Source organism: Peromyscus leucopus, chromosome 18, assembly GCF_004664715.2.
Source record: "Peromyscus leucopus breed LL Stock chromosome 18, UCI_PerLeu_2.1, whole genome shotgun sequence".
In the NCBI taxonomy this organism is placed as follows: Eukaryota; Metazoa; Chordata; class Mammalia; order Rodentia; family Cricetidae; genus Peromyscus; species Peromyscus leucopus.
The window spans coordinates 42,902,010-42,916,611 of record NC_051078.1 but is presented as its reverse complement, the minus strand read 5'-3'; the positions used below and the strand labels follow the sequence as shown (position 1 = coordinate 42,916,611).

General features: G+C 45.8%; 1 protein-coding gene across 1 annotated transcript; it reads right to left on the bottom strand.

Annotated features, from left to right (window-relative positions):
• Positions 1-816: 816 nt before the first annotated feature.
• Positions 817-14,416, bottom strand: Hsp90b1 (heat shock protein 90 beta family member 1). The gene is made up of 18 exons (XM_028880288.1): positions 14,264-14,416; positions 13,258-13,360; positions 12,398-12,539; positions 11,777-11,893; positions 10,340-10,671; positions 8,334-8,445; positions 8,049-8,168; positions 6,924-7,040; positions 5,676-5,813; positions 5,511-5,588; positions 5,333-5,398; positions 4,332-4,601; positions 3,890-4,135; positions 3,349-3,485; positions 2,365-2,443; positions 2,119-2,274; positions 1,538-1,654; positions 817-1,126 (listed from the first exon to the last, which is right to left on the bottom strand). The coding sequence occupies exons 1-18, from the start codon at positions 14,310-14,312 to the stop codon at positions 1,097-1,099; spliced, it is 2,409 nt and encodes an 802-aa protein (XP_028736121.1). The 5' UTR covers positions 14,313-14,416; the 3' UTR covers positions 817-1,096.
• Positions 14,417-14,602: the final 186 nt, after the last annotated feature.

Below are 14,602 nucleotides of genomic sequence, written 5' to 3'. Positions count from 1 at the left end.
CACACACACACACATGCAAGGCAAAGCAAAACACTCCTGCACAGCAATTTTTTAATTTTTGACAGGGTCTATTTCTTCCTGGCACTGGCTATGTCTTGCTGGCTTTGAACTCAGAGATACTCCTGTCTCCCAAGTGCACCACCATGCTCAGCTAACATCATGGTATGCATACCTTTAATCCTAGCACTCTGGAGGCAAGCGGAGTTCTAGGCCAGCTGGGATTACATAGCTGTGAGAGCATGTTTCAAAACAGAAACCACTGGCAAGTTACTTCTAATTTTTTTTTTTTTTTGGTTTTTCGAGACAGGGTTTCTCTGTGTAGCTTTGTGCCTTTCCTGGAACTCACTTGGTAGCCCAGGCTGGCCTCGAACTCGGAGATCTGCCTGGCTCTGTCAGGGATTAAAGGCGTGCGCCACCACCGCCTGGCAAGTTACTTCTAATTACCCCGTGGCCCTCACTGTGTCTTACTTGACCCCCACCACCTGTTTAATGGCCTCCCCTATGTTTCCAGTCACCTTCCTCTCGCCTGTGAGGACTGCTCAGTCTAAGGTTTTCATGACCTCTGAAGAGTGACATTCAGTTTCCCGCTCCTGTGCGTACTCCAGAAGGTTGTCACCAAGTTTAGCCCACACTCAAAGTTTATGTTCTGATCCCTGGAAGGGGAGTTATTTGCATGTATGTCAACTTGTTCAGTAAGAAAGATGACCTGAAAAACACAAACCACCCGACCTAACAAACCAGCTATTCTTTTTCTAAAGAACCTAACAGGCAGGAAGAAGAAAGTCATCCTGCTGTGTTATGAAAACAGTCAGCAGGTATTTGGGACCTTTTTTATTTTTATACACATGACAAGATTTTACACCAATAGTCAGTTAAATAGTACAAATTTACATTCATGAGGAATGTTAAAAAAAAATCCAAACAAAACAAACTCAACTAAAAAAAAAACACTTCTTCCTGTGACCCATAATCCCAACATTTTACAGTGCAGGGGAGGTGGTGGCTTGGGGGAGCATCCAGAACAAGTCTCTCTGAAAAGAAAGGACTTTAAAATTTCACATTCCCTCTCCACACAGGATCCGTGGTGAGAAGATAATTACAATTCATCCTTTTCTGCTGTAGATTCCTGTGAAAACAAACATCAGAAGACATTTACAATCCAGCCACTAACCCTGCCTTATGGAAAAGCTCACATTTAAACTGCTCTGTTATTTTGTTTGTAGTTGCTTACTGGCAAAATAATTCAGAACCCACCAAGATCAATGCCTATGTCTAAATAATGAACACTTTAGAAAGACCCTATCCCATCCCCGCTCCATCCCGAGTGTTTGCACACAGTGAGCAGCACAGGGGTGGGGATGGGGATCAATGTGCTTAAAAAGATCTTGTGAATGTTGGATAAAATAAAGGAATGAAACATTTCCTCCAGCTTCTGAGCTTGGTATCAGATGCCCACTTCTCTGGGTTGACTCCTGTGTGACTAGCCTCACGCAGCCCCATCTGGGAAGAACTCAGTCGGCCCCACACTCCCTCAGACCTTTGCTGTTTCTTCTTCCTCCTCTTCTTCTTCTGTGCCTGCATCCACCTCTTCCTCTTCGTCTTGTTCCGTGTCTTCTGTTGTGTCTTCTGGCTCTTCTTCCGGCTCTTCTTCCACCTAACGGTGACATCCACGAACCTGGTAAATGCCTTCCGTCTATTTTCATTTTGCTCTCAAAATGTTTAAGATGCTAATGGGTGTTTTAATAAGAACTGTAGTAAAGCCGGGAAACTATCAGAAAGGAAGACAGGGATTTCTCCTTCATTTCAAAGGTCACTCTAGGGGTTCAGACATGGAGCAAGTTACTTCTAAGAGTAAAAACTAGGGGCTGGAGAGATGCTCAGAGGTTAAGAGCACAGACTGAGTTCAATTCCCAGCCCCCACATGGTGGCTCACAACCATCTGTAATGAGTCCTGGCGCCCTCTTCTGGCCTGCAGGCATATGTGCAGACAGAACACTGTATACATAATAAATAAATCTTTAAAAAAAAAGAGTAAAAACTAAACAAACTTCTAAAGCAGTATCCCTTAATTGGGAGACAATTGTTCCTAACACTTGTGGAAGAGCCCAGGGTACAAACCTGTGCTTCAGGGTCAATGTTTAAACTGAGGCGAAGCATTCTTTCTATTCTGTCTCCGTAGGCCTTGGTGTCTGGTAGAAGATACCCTGACCGGAGTGTTGCTGTTTCAAACAAAACGACAGCAAGATCCAGGACAGTCTTGTCCTCTTCATCCTCCTGATAGAAGGCACATTTGATTAATATTAGTTTACAAGCTACAGAGCATCCAAATTAAACAGACAGGAGAGCAGCTGTAGCATCGCTCACCTTAACCCGCCGAAGCATGTCTCTGATCAGTGGATGTCTGGGATTAATTTCAAATGTTTTCTTCTGACTGGCATAGTAACTGTTGAGGGACAAAATGAGCATCAGTTAAGATCAGTTTTAGAGTCAACATGCCTAGCTTTAGTTAGAGAAAAAAATTATTGCTTCCTTTAACAGGAGAGTGGCCATGGTAAGGGTAAAAAAAAAGAAAGAAAAGGAACTATTTAATGATGACTCGCAATTCTGGGTTAATTACCTGGTTTAATGTCTTGCTCATCCCTAATACCTTAACCGAGTCATACAGTGATAGGTCCTGCTTAAGTTCGTCACCTCCATGATTCCTTCTCCAGTGGGGTCCCTAAACTCACTTTTTAATTTAACACCAATTAAAACTTTGCAGTGTGTTCTGTACATTCTCATGCTCATTAGTATTTTACTTCAACTTTTTCTATAAATCCAAGTCCAGAGGGTTTAATCACACATCCGCTTAGGGTGTAACTTTATTAGTCTGATGGTCACAAAGACAAGAGCCACCATAGTGTAAACACAGCAAGTGCTGAATGGACAGTAAGTAACTTTTCTGACACTGATAGTTAAACTCAGAGAACCTAGCATAGTGGATCTCTGCGAATTCCAGGCCAGTTTGGTCTACAAAGTGAGTTCCAGGACAACCAGGGCTGTCACAGAGAAACCCTGTCTCAAAAACCAGACCAAAAAACACTGGTGAGTTATGATGTAATGTGGACACCCCCCCCCCCAGGGTTTCTCTGTGTAGCTGTGGATGTCCTGGATAGAACTCGCCCTGTAGACCAGTGCTGGGATTAAAAGCGTGTGCTACCACTGCCCAACTTGTGGACAATGTTCTTAATTTAATCTAAAGTAAAAATAAGGAAAATAAGGATGATACATGTAGCAGATCAAAAAACCTGACATTTGCACATAAAAGAACGAGAGCTGGCGCCTTGGTGGGACATCCCAGTCACTTACTTTGTGGAGATGTCCTTGCCCGTCTGGTATGCCTGTGCCTTCATAATCCTCTCCATGTTGCCAGACCATCCATACTGGCTGGCCACAAGAGCACAGGGAGACTCTGTGAGACGCTGCGATACCACGGCCTTTTCAATCTTAGGATGGGAAACATCAGACACGAGTGAGTCTCAGCGGGTAAGCAATGCAGTCACCCCTCAGATTACTGACAGAGGCATTCAGATTCGGGGTCCTTCAAGGGACACTCATTTCAACTTAAACCTGTAAAAACTCAGTACAAACTCAGTAAAACCAGTATTCGAACAACAGGAAACGTCTGTAAGGTGCAAACTCACTCTACCCCGTATTAAACCCAGGGTCTTAAGCACAGCAGATAAAGGTGTCCCTGAGCTGCACCTCCAGTTTCCTGGTGAGTCTTGAGTGCCTGAGGCTACAGGTGCCGCCACTCTCTACAACTGCTCGTGGTTACAAAGAAACCAGGTGTAGATCAGTTTGAGCTAATTCTTAGGTGTGGACGCTAAGGTCTGCCCACCACCAGTACCTTGTCCTTAAGGGCCTTGTCCTTCATCCAGGTGAGCAGAGGCTCAAACTCCTTCTCTGTGGCCTCCCGGTTTTCCTTCGTCTTCTCGCTCTCATCAAACTTCACTCCTTCTTTGGCAACGTTCTGGAACCTCTTCCCATCGAACTCGGGAAGGGCCTGAATGCAGTATTCATCCACGGGCTCTGTGAGGTAGATAACCTCATAGCCCTTTTTCAGCAGCCTCTCAACAAACGGAGAAGATTCAGCCTATAAAATAAAGGAAGAGTTTCGTCCAGGTCCGCCTTGGTGTATCAGCTGTGTCTCCACAGCATTAACAACCCGGTGTGAGACAAGGACCTGAGGTCAGTGTCCTCTAGTGGCTGCCAAACCACGCCGGTGACAATGAACTCCTTTCCTCTCAAGCACTGGCTACCCACGGCGAGCTAGCTGCGTTTCCTCTCACCTCTTTCCTGCTTGACCCAGCCATGAAGTAGATCTTGTCCTGTTTTTCCTTCATTCTCTCCACATACTGGTCTAGACTAGTGATGTCAGTTGCGTGGTGAGAAGACTGGAACCTCAGGAGCTTCGCAAGCCGTGTGCGGTTTGAGTGGTCTTCAATCACGCCAAGCTTGATGTTGGTGCCGAACTCCTTCCAGAAAGTATCATTGTACTTCTCATCGGCGATCTTCTTGATCATGTCCAGAGTTTTCCGGACAAGCTTCTTCCTTATCACCTAAAGAAAACGGAAATCTAGTTAGTGCGCCTCACACCTTGGCAAGTGTAAGAGACCAGAACAGCCACTGGAAGAGCAGAATGGCCACACTACTGCCACTGATCAAGGGACAGGAAATGACTGGGTACTCCTTCACACCGAGTTAGAATTAACGACAAGTGTTTTTTATGCTAGTACTCTAGAACTTTGATATTTTGACAAAATGATATTTTCAAATGCTTAAAACAAAACCCACCTCGTCTTCTAATCACTGGGACACTCGTGAGAGCAGGCTTACTGTGATCACACACACACACACACACACACACACACACACACACACACACACACACACACACAAGTGACCATGTGATAACACACTTGACTGGGGACCACAGAGCAGCTGTGTACATTCCCTGATTTCAACTCTGTTCGAAACTGTAGTAAGTGTTGGGGCAATGTGTCAGCTCGGAGAACCAACAGTCCAGAGTGAAAGAAGTTCCCTTTTTGAGACGGGATCTCATGTTAAGGTAGGGTGGCTTCAAACTGCTAATAAACCCTGGCATGACTAGCAGGACCTCATGACCTTCCTGCTTTTTCCTTCAAGCTGCTGAGGTTACAGGTAAGCACTGTTATGCCGACAGAAGTTCTTTTGGACAAAGACCAGCTCAAGCACAAAATCTAGCTGCCTTTCTCACAGAACATCCTCGCACTCCAACTAAAGGGCAAGGAACCCAACTACAAGTCCTCACCTTGAGGAGTTTATGTTGCTGAAGAGTCTCACGGGAAACATTGAGGGGGAGATCATCTGAATCCACCTGCAGATAGCAAACGTCCACTGAGCAATCAAATCAATTCCATACCAAAAAACCCAGCACTGCTCGACTCCCGCCCACTCCAGTGCCCATGCACCCCACTTCAGATACTTACAACACCTTTGACAAAATTAAGGTACTTGGGCATCATATCATGGAAGTCATCTGTGATGAATACTCGGCGCACATACAGCTGATGGGAACCAAAACAGAGTCAGTCACCTTTGAAATCATCCTTTCAATTTTAAACTTAGTTTACAATACTTAAAAACCCACCCACCTTAATATAATCGCTCTTCTTGGATCCATATTCATCAAACAGACCACGAGGAGCAGATGTGGGCACAAATAAAATTGATTTGAAGGTGACTTCCCCTTCTGCAGTAAAGTGGATATAAGCCATGGGGTCATCACTTTCCTGTGGAAAGTACTTGGGTTATTCACATCACAGGAGAAAGCAGTATAAAGGCTTAGCACTTCATCACACCCACAAGCATTCACAGAGATGGCCCCTCACCAAATCAAAACAGAAAGGTGGTCCCGAGAGCAAGGCCGGATTCTGACTCGGTAAGGTTTTTGGATGACTGCTGATAACCCCACTATCTATCTGTTAACCCCAGGAGGGCGGTGACATGACAGCGGGAAGACATTAACTTTCATGCCATGCCAAGTCCTTCAGCACAGCCGATCTGTACAAGATCTTGTTCAGGAAACAGTAACTAGAAGCAACCTGAAGTCTAGTTTTACATTCTTAGGAGTCAAAATAATGGATCAGTAAAAGAAAAACAAAAATCCCCGAGAAACAGCTTCAGTAGTATCTTAAATACATGGCAATGTCTGATGTTGTGAGCGAACTCTTTCAAGATCACATTAAAAGCCACTCACTAACTTACGTCCTGTTTTATGTTGGAAACCAACGCCGACGTTAAGTGGCTCTTAATGTCTCTATAACGTGTTTCTCAGCCATCCTGTGAGACCGTGGATGACTCGTCTCATATACACATGCGTTATTAAAATGACAGTTCAGTCCTAAGTGTTTAGAACAACTCTTGGGTTCTCTACTGCGTCATTAACAAACATGTTGTGTATGATTACTCTTAAGACGACTCCTGACCAGACACCAACCTCCAAGGTTCTTGTGAAATCAGAATATGATTGTTGCCCTCCATGCTCTTGCAAGAGACACAACATGGCTATTACAAAATTTTTTATATAATCTTATTGGGGAAAATGGGGATGAACAATCTTTAGAGTCACATTATCATATTTTTGTTGTTGTTGTTGTTTTTATTTTTCGAGACAGGGTTTCTCTGTGTAGCTTTGGAGCCTGTCCTGGAACTCACTCTGTAGATCAGGCTGGCCTCGAACTCACAGGGATCCGCCTGCCTCTGCCTCCCGAGTGCTGGGATTAAAGGCGTGTGCCACCACCTCCCAGCCACATTATCATATTTAAATCCACAAATATGCTGATGATTTTGTACAACTCATTAATAACTTAAAAGGAAAGAACTCTTGACCTAGAATTTACCTTTGAAAAGGATTTGTAGAAAGCTTTGTATTCATCCTCTTCTACTTCTTTGGATGGTCTCTGCCATATTGGTTTGATATCATTCATAAGTTCCCAATCCCAAACTGTTTTTTCAACCTAAAGTTAAGATATCTGGTAAGTTTCTTTTAGTCCTCAACGGTTAACCTACAAGTGATCATAATTTGCTATCTAATAGGGGTCCTACTAACAAGCATTTTTCAATGCACAGCTCTCTCTCTCTCTTTTCTTTAAAGAGGTAAGTTCCAGCCACGTGGCCCAGATTGGTCTCAAACCAAGAACCTCTTGCCTCTGCCTCTAAAGTGCTGGGATTACAGCAAAGAGCAAGTCTTTCACTTAGCATTTACAGCCAGGACTTAACACGAAAAGGAAAGGAGCCAACATCATAAATTCAACAATCTTCAGCAACACTTCTAGTCTCTCTGCTACCTAAATCAGTTAAGGAAATGTTTGATAGTAGATCACAACATGCTAGAGAGAGGATACAGAAAGCTTTCCAGGACTTTAAAATTCAGAATACAGAAGACAGACTTAACTAATACAAAAAGTCAGAAGGTTTTTACAGAGGATTGCTACTCAAAGCATTCCAGGATAAAACACAGCATATAAACAAAGGCCATGTTTTTAATAATAGAGCCACCTGGAAAACGAGAAACTTTTAAAAATGAAGCCTCATGCCATGCATGGTAATGGATGCCTTTGATAGTTATCCCACAATGGGGAGGCAGGAGGATGCCAGAGGCACATGCTGAGACCCAGCTTCAGACAGTCCACTAACCATCCAACACACACCCATCCACACCCCAGAGTGAAGTTCTAGGCCTGGAGATGATGGCTCAGTGGTGACACTGAGTGGAGGCTGGATCCCCAGTGTCCACATGGGAGCTCACAACCTCTCTAATGCCAGTTCCAGAGGCCCCAACACCCTCTTCTGGCCTCCATGGGTACCACACACACAGCGGTGCATAAATATATACGCAAGCAAAGCACGCACACACTCAAAATAAAGACAATTTTGTTCAAGACTGAAGCTTTGTAAGCCTGCACTGGCGGTTGGAAGCTGCCCTCCCACAGACGCTAACATCAAATCTGAGGAGCCAGGCTCACTTTCTTGGTCTTTGGTTTCTTTTCTTCCTCCTCCTCCTCCACTGCAGCTTCATCGTCAGATTCTTCCTTCTCTTCTTTAGCTGCTTCGTCTTCCTCCAGGGGCTCCTCGACGGTCTCGGTCTGTTGAGTAGAGTACAAGGACAGTTAAGCTTGCTGGTGTAATCCCCATGTCTACGGAGCAGCAACCATTGTCAAGTAAAGGCCTCCAGTAAGAACCACACAACACTCACCCCAGCTCAGCACTCATGTCCACCAAGGTCACGCATGACATTTACCCAGACTCACCTTGCTGCTCCACACGTAGATGGGGAAGTTGATGAACTGAGAATACTTCCTGACGAGATTTTTAATTGTGTCCAATTCAAGGTAATCAGACGCCTCTTCTTTTAAGACAAGACTGAAAGGAGAATGTGCCGTTTAGACACAGCTTGCCCACACTGGTAATGACAGCCAGCAGTTCTGTGTGACACCTGACACTCACAGTAAGAACTGCCCTCCCCCCTCAGAAGGCTGTGAGCTCAACATAACACATGGGGAAGGGAAAGGAGACTTCCCTGTATTCCCTCAGGTGGACAACAGTGTTTTCATTAGAAAACAAAAATCTGAGTGCGCTGGGAATTTTCATTTCTCAAGGTGAGAAAGCAGTTAAACATCGTCCCTTTCACTTTTATACTGTCATTCTAGACTCCAAGGATTAGGTATTCCTAAATAAAAACATGGTAGGACAGCGCTTGCTGGGCAAGCCTGAAGGCCGAGTCTGACCCCCGGCACCCATGTAGAGAGCGGGCACAGTGGCTGCACTCGCATCCTGGAGCTGGCCGCCCAGACTAGCCTCATCAAGCCCCACCACAACTGTGTCAAAACGGAAAAGGGTGGCAAAGTTCCTGAGGTAGGGGCTTCCACCCACAAACGTGCACAACCACACCCCACCCCCAAAACCAAGAGTAGGGGAGCAGGGGTCCACAGCCCCAATGTCATACCCTCAGTACCTGACAGACACGTGACTGGTGGCTGCACTAAAATTGTAACCAAGAGGTGACCTAGAATATGGGAGGGCGCACAAGTTCTATGCAGATACAATGCATGCATAGAAGCCGCTCTTCATCCACTGGCTTTGGAGTCCCCAGGGGCTCCTGGAGCCAATCCCAGGCAGACACAGAGTCAGTCTCTACTTTTCACGATGCTGCACTGTTGAGAAGGGAGTATGTGTGCCCCGCAATAGTCTTTCCCCTCCACAACTCGCCCACTGAACCTTTATGTGTTGAGGGGAATATGATGTGTGCCAACGAGTCTGACTTTAACTCTTCCTGAAAATGCAGGATCCCTTAGCATCCTTTCTTGCTTGTGACTCCTAAATTGTTTTTTATACTCTAAGGAGCCTGAGCCCTGTGAAGGCACGGGACTCCATCTATCCATTTCCCATTGTAACCCCAACCCCAACCGCTACCAGGCATTCACCTGAGTATGGGTGACTGGTGATGTAGGACTTGAAAAAAGGAAATCTTACTTAGGAAAGAAAGCAGACTTGTTGTATGGTTTCACTTGCTTTCCTTTTTTTTTTTTTTTTAAAGATTTATTTATTTATTATGTATACAGTGTTCTGTCTGCACATATGCCTGCAGGCCAGAAGAGGGCACCAGATCTAATTACAGATGGTTGTGAACCACCATGTGGTTGCTGGGAATTGAACTCAGGACCTTTGGAAGAGCAAGCAGTGCTCTTAACCTCTGAGCCATCTCTCCAGCCCTCACTTGCTTTCCTAACCAACACTATGCTAGTAAACTGTCCTAAAGTACATGCTAGTCAAATGTCAGGATGAAAATAGTTATCACAGTTATTACCTAGATAATCTTGCCAGTCTCTTGGTACATGAATATCTGGCACATTCTCTGATTATTTATTCTCTTCACCCCACATTACAAATCATGACTATTTTAAAAAACAGAGAACCAAAACTATCAGCAACTGCAAGTGTGAGAAGTCCTTTACACCTGAGAACACACCACCCCTTCCTTCTTCCTGCCTTTCTCCAGGCTTCTCTGAACATCTCAACCTCCTTCTCTACTCTGGAAAACCCAGAGCTACCCGCCTAGAAGAGCTCACTTCCTATTTGTGCTCTCTGTACAACAGCAATCATAACGCTTTGTACCTAGACCCCTGCACATCTCAAGTCTTCCTTCCAATGGGACAGCAATTTCTTCATTTAATGGGCAAGGAAGTCAGGCCCAAAGTGAACTACGTGCTCAGGACCTCGTTCTATATTGGTGTGTGTCAGAACCAGCTGTACTCACGTGATTGTCGTCCCCCGACCTAGTGTGTTTCCTCTGGGGTCAGCGATGACAGAGAACTCATTGGAGTCTGACTCCCAGATGTGCTGGGTGTCATTGTTGTGTTTGGACGTGACAATGACCTTATCTGCTACAAGGAAGGCAGAATAAAAACCGACACCAAACTGGCCAATCAGTTCAGAAGTCGACTGGCCGTCTTCTTGGGCCTCCGTCATTTTGTTTAAAAATTCACTTGTTCCAGATTTGGCAATGGTACCAAGGTTTTTAACCAGCTCCTCTCTGGTCATTCCTACACCAGTGTCTGTGACATGCAGCAGGTTCTTCTCTTTATCACACTAAAAGCAAGACAAGAATCAGAGAGTTAGGTCTCCTTATTTACATTATGCCAAATGCCAGGTTCTACGTGGAGCAATGACCAGCTCGGGCCACATCAACTTTAGATAGATACTACTCTGTAATCTACTTGATGGCATTTCAAAAGCACTCCTTAAAAGTATGTTTCTTTGTATTTGCATTTTTACTTTTTAAAAAATTTCTTCTTTTTTTAATGTGTGACTCCCTTTTTTTAAACTATATTTTATTTTTATGTGCATTGATGCTTTTGCCATGGGTGTCAGGGTCCCTTGAAACTGGAGTTACAGACAGGTGTGAGCTGTCATGTGGGTGATGGGAATTGAACTCTGGTCCTCTGGAAGAAGAGTCAGTGCTCTTAACCTCTGAGCCATCTCTCCAGCCCTCTTTGTATTTTTAAATGCAGTGCATTTCAGAAAAACAGGAAGAGACTGGTTTGAATGTTAAAGAACAGATACTAACCCAAATAAAACATTTTGAAGATAAAATTCCAGAAAAACTATTTCACAGAACACAAAAGGACTAAATCTGAATGCCGCCTGTGATCAGTGATTATTCATGTTTTTCATTAAATACCCCTGGCTGTCTCCAGGAGCCTGGTAGGACTGTGCATGCATCCATGCACTGGCCATGTGATTATTTCTGCCCAGTGAAGTTGCAAGTGGGAGTTGTGAGTGTAACTTTCAGGCTGAGCCTTTAATTGATGTGCGACCCTTTGCACCATGGCAACCAGAGATATTCCAGATGGCTGCTCAGTCAGCCCGTGGAATGATTTAAGCCCAGGACTTGGCTACCTTTCCCTAAAGGGCCAAGTAGTATCTATTTTTGGTTTGGGGAGCCATAAGACCCTGTCACACTGATTACTGCCACTGTAGACAAAAGCATTTATGTTACTAGTATGACTGTGTTTCAATAAACCTAATAAAAATAGGCCAAGTCAGATCTATCCCACAAGCAGCCTGAGGACTTCCAACCAAACCCACTGTGACTAGCAAGTCACTTTTCACAGCAGAATAACCCACTGTATCCAACTGATGGACTGCCTGGCTTCTGAGGCTCCTTTTTAAAAAGGAGTTCAGTTAAGCTTACCTTAATCTTGACCGTTAACTCTTCATTCCCAGCCAGGGCATTCTCATCAGTTAGTGAGATGAGCCTTATCTTGTCTAAAGCATCGGAAGCATTTGAAATCAGTTCTCTCAGGAAAATCTACAAGGAGGTCAGAGTAACACACCGGGATTAACCCCCAGGCACAAGAAGATGTTGCTGTTTCTGCCAAATTCCTCATTTCTCCTCAGAAACATGAAAAGACAAGCTCTTTGAGGTACAAGCATGGCTTCACTGTCTTCATAAAAAGCCAGGTGTGGCTCTTCATAAAAAAGCCTGTGGTAACTACAAGGGCTACCCCAACTGGTGAGAACAGGGACACTGTTCTCCCGCCCTCCATCTTTAGTTCCCTATACCTGAGAGCTCCGTCTGTGTGACCACCCCTCAGTCAGCAGGCCATAACCGTACCCTGAGCTAAAAGGCAAGAGGACTGGGAAATGTCAACTCTCTTCCGCCCCCAGTACAACCAGTAACCATTCTTATTCATTCCTATTGTGTATTTAAACTTCACAATTACTATATACTTAAATCTTCATAATCTACTATGAAAGGATACAAGGACTACCACAGGGATACAAACTGCTATCCTAACCACGTGACACTTACCTCTTTATTTTTATACAAAGAGTTGATGATGAGTTTCATCATCCTGTTAACTTCGGCTTGGAAAGCAAACTTTTCAGATTTTTCTCTAAGTTCTCTTATTTGTGATGCGTTTAACCCATCCAACTGAATAGCTTCTTCCTCTCTAGGGAAATCAAATTAGATAAGCAACTGCTTAGTTTTCATTTTTAAAAAAGTCTCCAGTCAGGACAGAGTGACGACGGTCTGAAGACTGTCTTGTCAAAGGGTAAAATGGAAGCCTTTATAAACTACCATTAACAACATACCAGCTCATTTTTATCACAGCAATGGGCTGTCACTCAGTTGGAATTAGTTCTTAAAATTCCCAGAAAAATAAACCCAGCTACCCTCTACTGAAAATCAAGTACTCATGTATGCATGTCCTCATAGCTAACACTTTAGTACTGCCGCCAACTCACCTATTGCAGAGTTAAAGTTACTGGCTTAAGTTCTGTTTTCTTTTTGTATTACTAACTTCACACAAACGAAGAAAATCAATTTGAAGTCATCTGTCAGTTATTGGAGTTCCCAGCACGAGCTGTATGTCTGTTCTGTAGCATCACTACCAGCTCTTGTTTTTAGATGCTGAGACGCCAGGCTTACCCCCAACACCTCATTCAACTACCCTCCTTCAATCCCTAGTCATTCCTAGCTAAGAATTAGCAGAGACTTCTGTGTGCAGATAACTGGGTACTCCTCAACGTTTCTGATTATTTGGTATCATTAGCAACTATGTTATTAAGCACTGGATGTCCCTCCCTTAGGCTGGAGAAGGAAGAGAGGCAGCCGCTGTGTCCCACAGACTTTCAAGGTTTTATCAGCACAGTTTCAATGCCACTGACCTCTGCACAACTTCATCGTCTGTCCTTGAACCTTCTCTGCTTTTACCCAGGTCCTCTTCTACTGTACCATCCACATCGACTTCATCGTCAGCTCTAACAAACCCTGAGGAAAAAGGTTCAAACTCTCAAAACACTGTGGCTTCCTCTCCTTCATACAAAGAACAAGACCAAGCAGGGCTAGAGATAAAGTTAACAAAATTCAACAAGATGGGGTGGTGGTGGTGAGAGAATGATGTATTGATTTCAATCATCAATGTCACGCCAAGTTAGCGCGCTGAAGTTTAAATGGAAATGCTCACTACCCCCAGTAGACTCTGGAAGACCAGGCGGCCATCACTTGTGTCCAGCGTTCCCTCGAAACAAGGCAAGAGTGATACAGGCCCCATCGACACCCACACGTGTTGCACACAGTGTGGAGGCCTACACTCGCTAAGCTAAAACGTGGGCCTGCCTTAGTTGTCACAGGTCAGAATGCAAACAGGGTTTCTGCAACTTCTAGAGAGGGGAACTGAAATCGGGCCCGAAGGGGAAGACGTGTCAAGGTCTGTGCTCGCAGCGCATTGGAATCGGGCGCTGGCCTGAGGCCGCACGCTTGCAAGCCCCGCGTCAGGAAACAGAAACGCACTTCCGAAGAATTGCAGGGCAGGGCCCGGGGGTCCTCAGGATGGGGTGGCCAAAGGTCGGATCTGCTGACAAAAGTCCTTAGGGAGGGGCCCGCAGAAGGCTCCCCCGGGAGTAGAGTCCGAGAGGCCGCGCCCCGCCAGCGAGACTTCGGGGAGCGCTCCAGCTCCATCCGCAAGGCATTTAAATGCCCCGGCTCCAAGCCGCCTCTTCCTGGAGGTCTCAGGGCAAGCATCATGTCCCGAGTCCCGGGCCTAAGCAAGGAGAGGCTCCCTGTACCCTCTGCAGCTCCTGGCGTCCCCCTCCCAGGCTTCAACGCCCCCAGAACGTTCGAGAAGCGGTCGCGAAGAAGGGGGGGGGCACCCGCTGCCGCCCGATCACTCACCGAAGGTCAGCAGGACGCAGCAGAGGCCTAGTACCCAGAGGACCCTCATGGTGCGCGGACGGCGAGTCGCAAGTCCTTTTCGGTCGCAGGAGCCGCCGCCGCCGCCCCCCCACCCCGAGTCTCCGGTCCTCACACCTCCAGCCGCGCGGTCCGCCCACTAAACCGCGCGCAGGTCGGGCTGCTTTTCACCCCCACTGCTCGCGGGCGGGGGACGGGAAACACGAACGCACCAATCCCGCCTCACCACGCACGCTCTGCACCCAATGGGGACGCACGGGGGGGGCCGCAGCCCACCAATCGCAACTGTCCAGGTGCGGTGCCCGACGCCCGAAGCGTGGC

Bases quoted from the DNA above. Each gene is read 5' to 3' on its own strand.
- Hsp90b1 (XM_028880288.1), bottom strand. From the start codon at position 14,312: ATGAGGGTCCTCTGGGTACTAGGCCTCTGCTGCGTCCTGCTGACCTTC. The intron at 8,446-10,339 runs GTGAGTACAGCT...TTCTCCTTTCAG, and splicing joins GGTCGGGGGACGACAATCAC to TCTTGTCTTAAAAGAAGAGG. The intron at 5,399-5,510 runs GTAAGTATCTGA...TGCTATCTGCAG, and splicing joins TTAATTTTGTCAAAGGTGTT to GTGGATTCAGATGATCTCCC.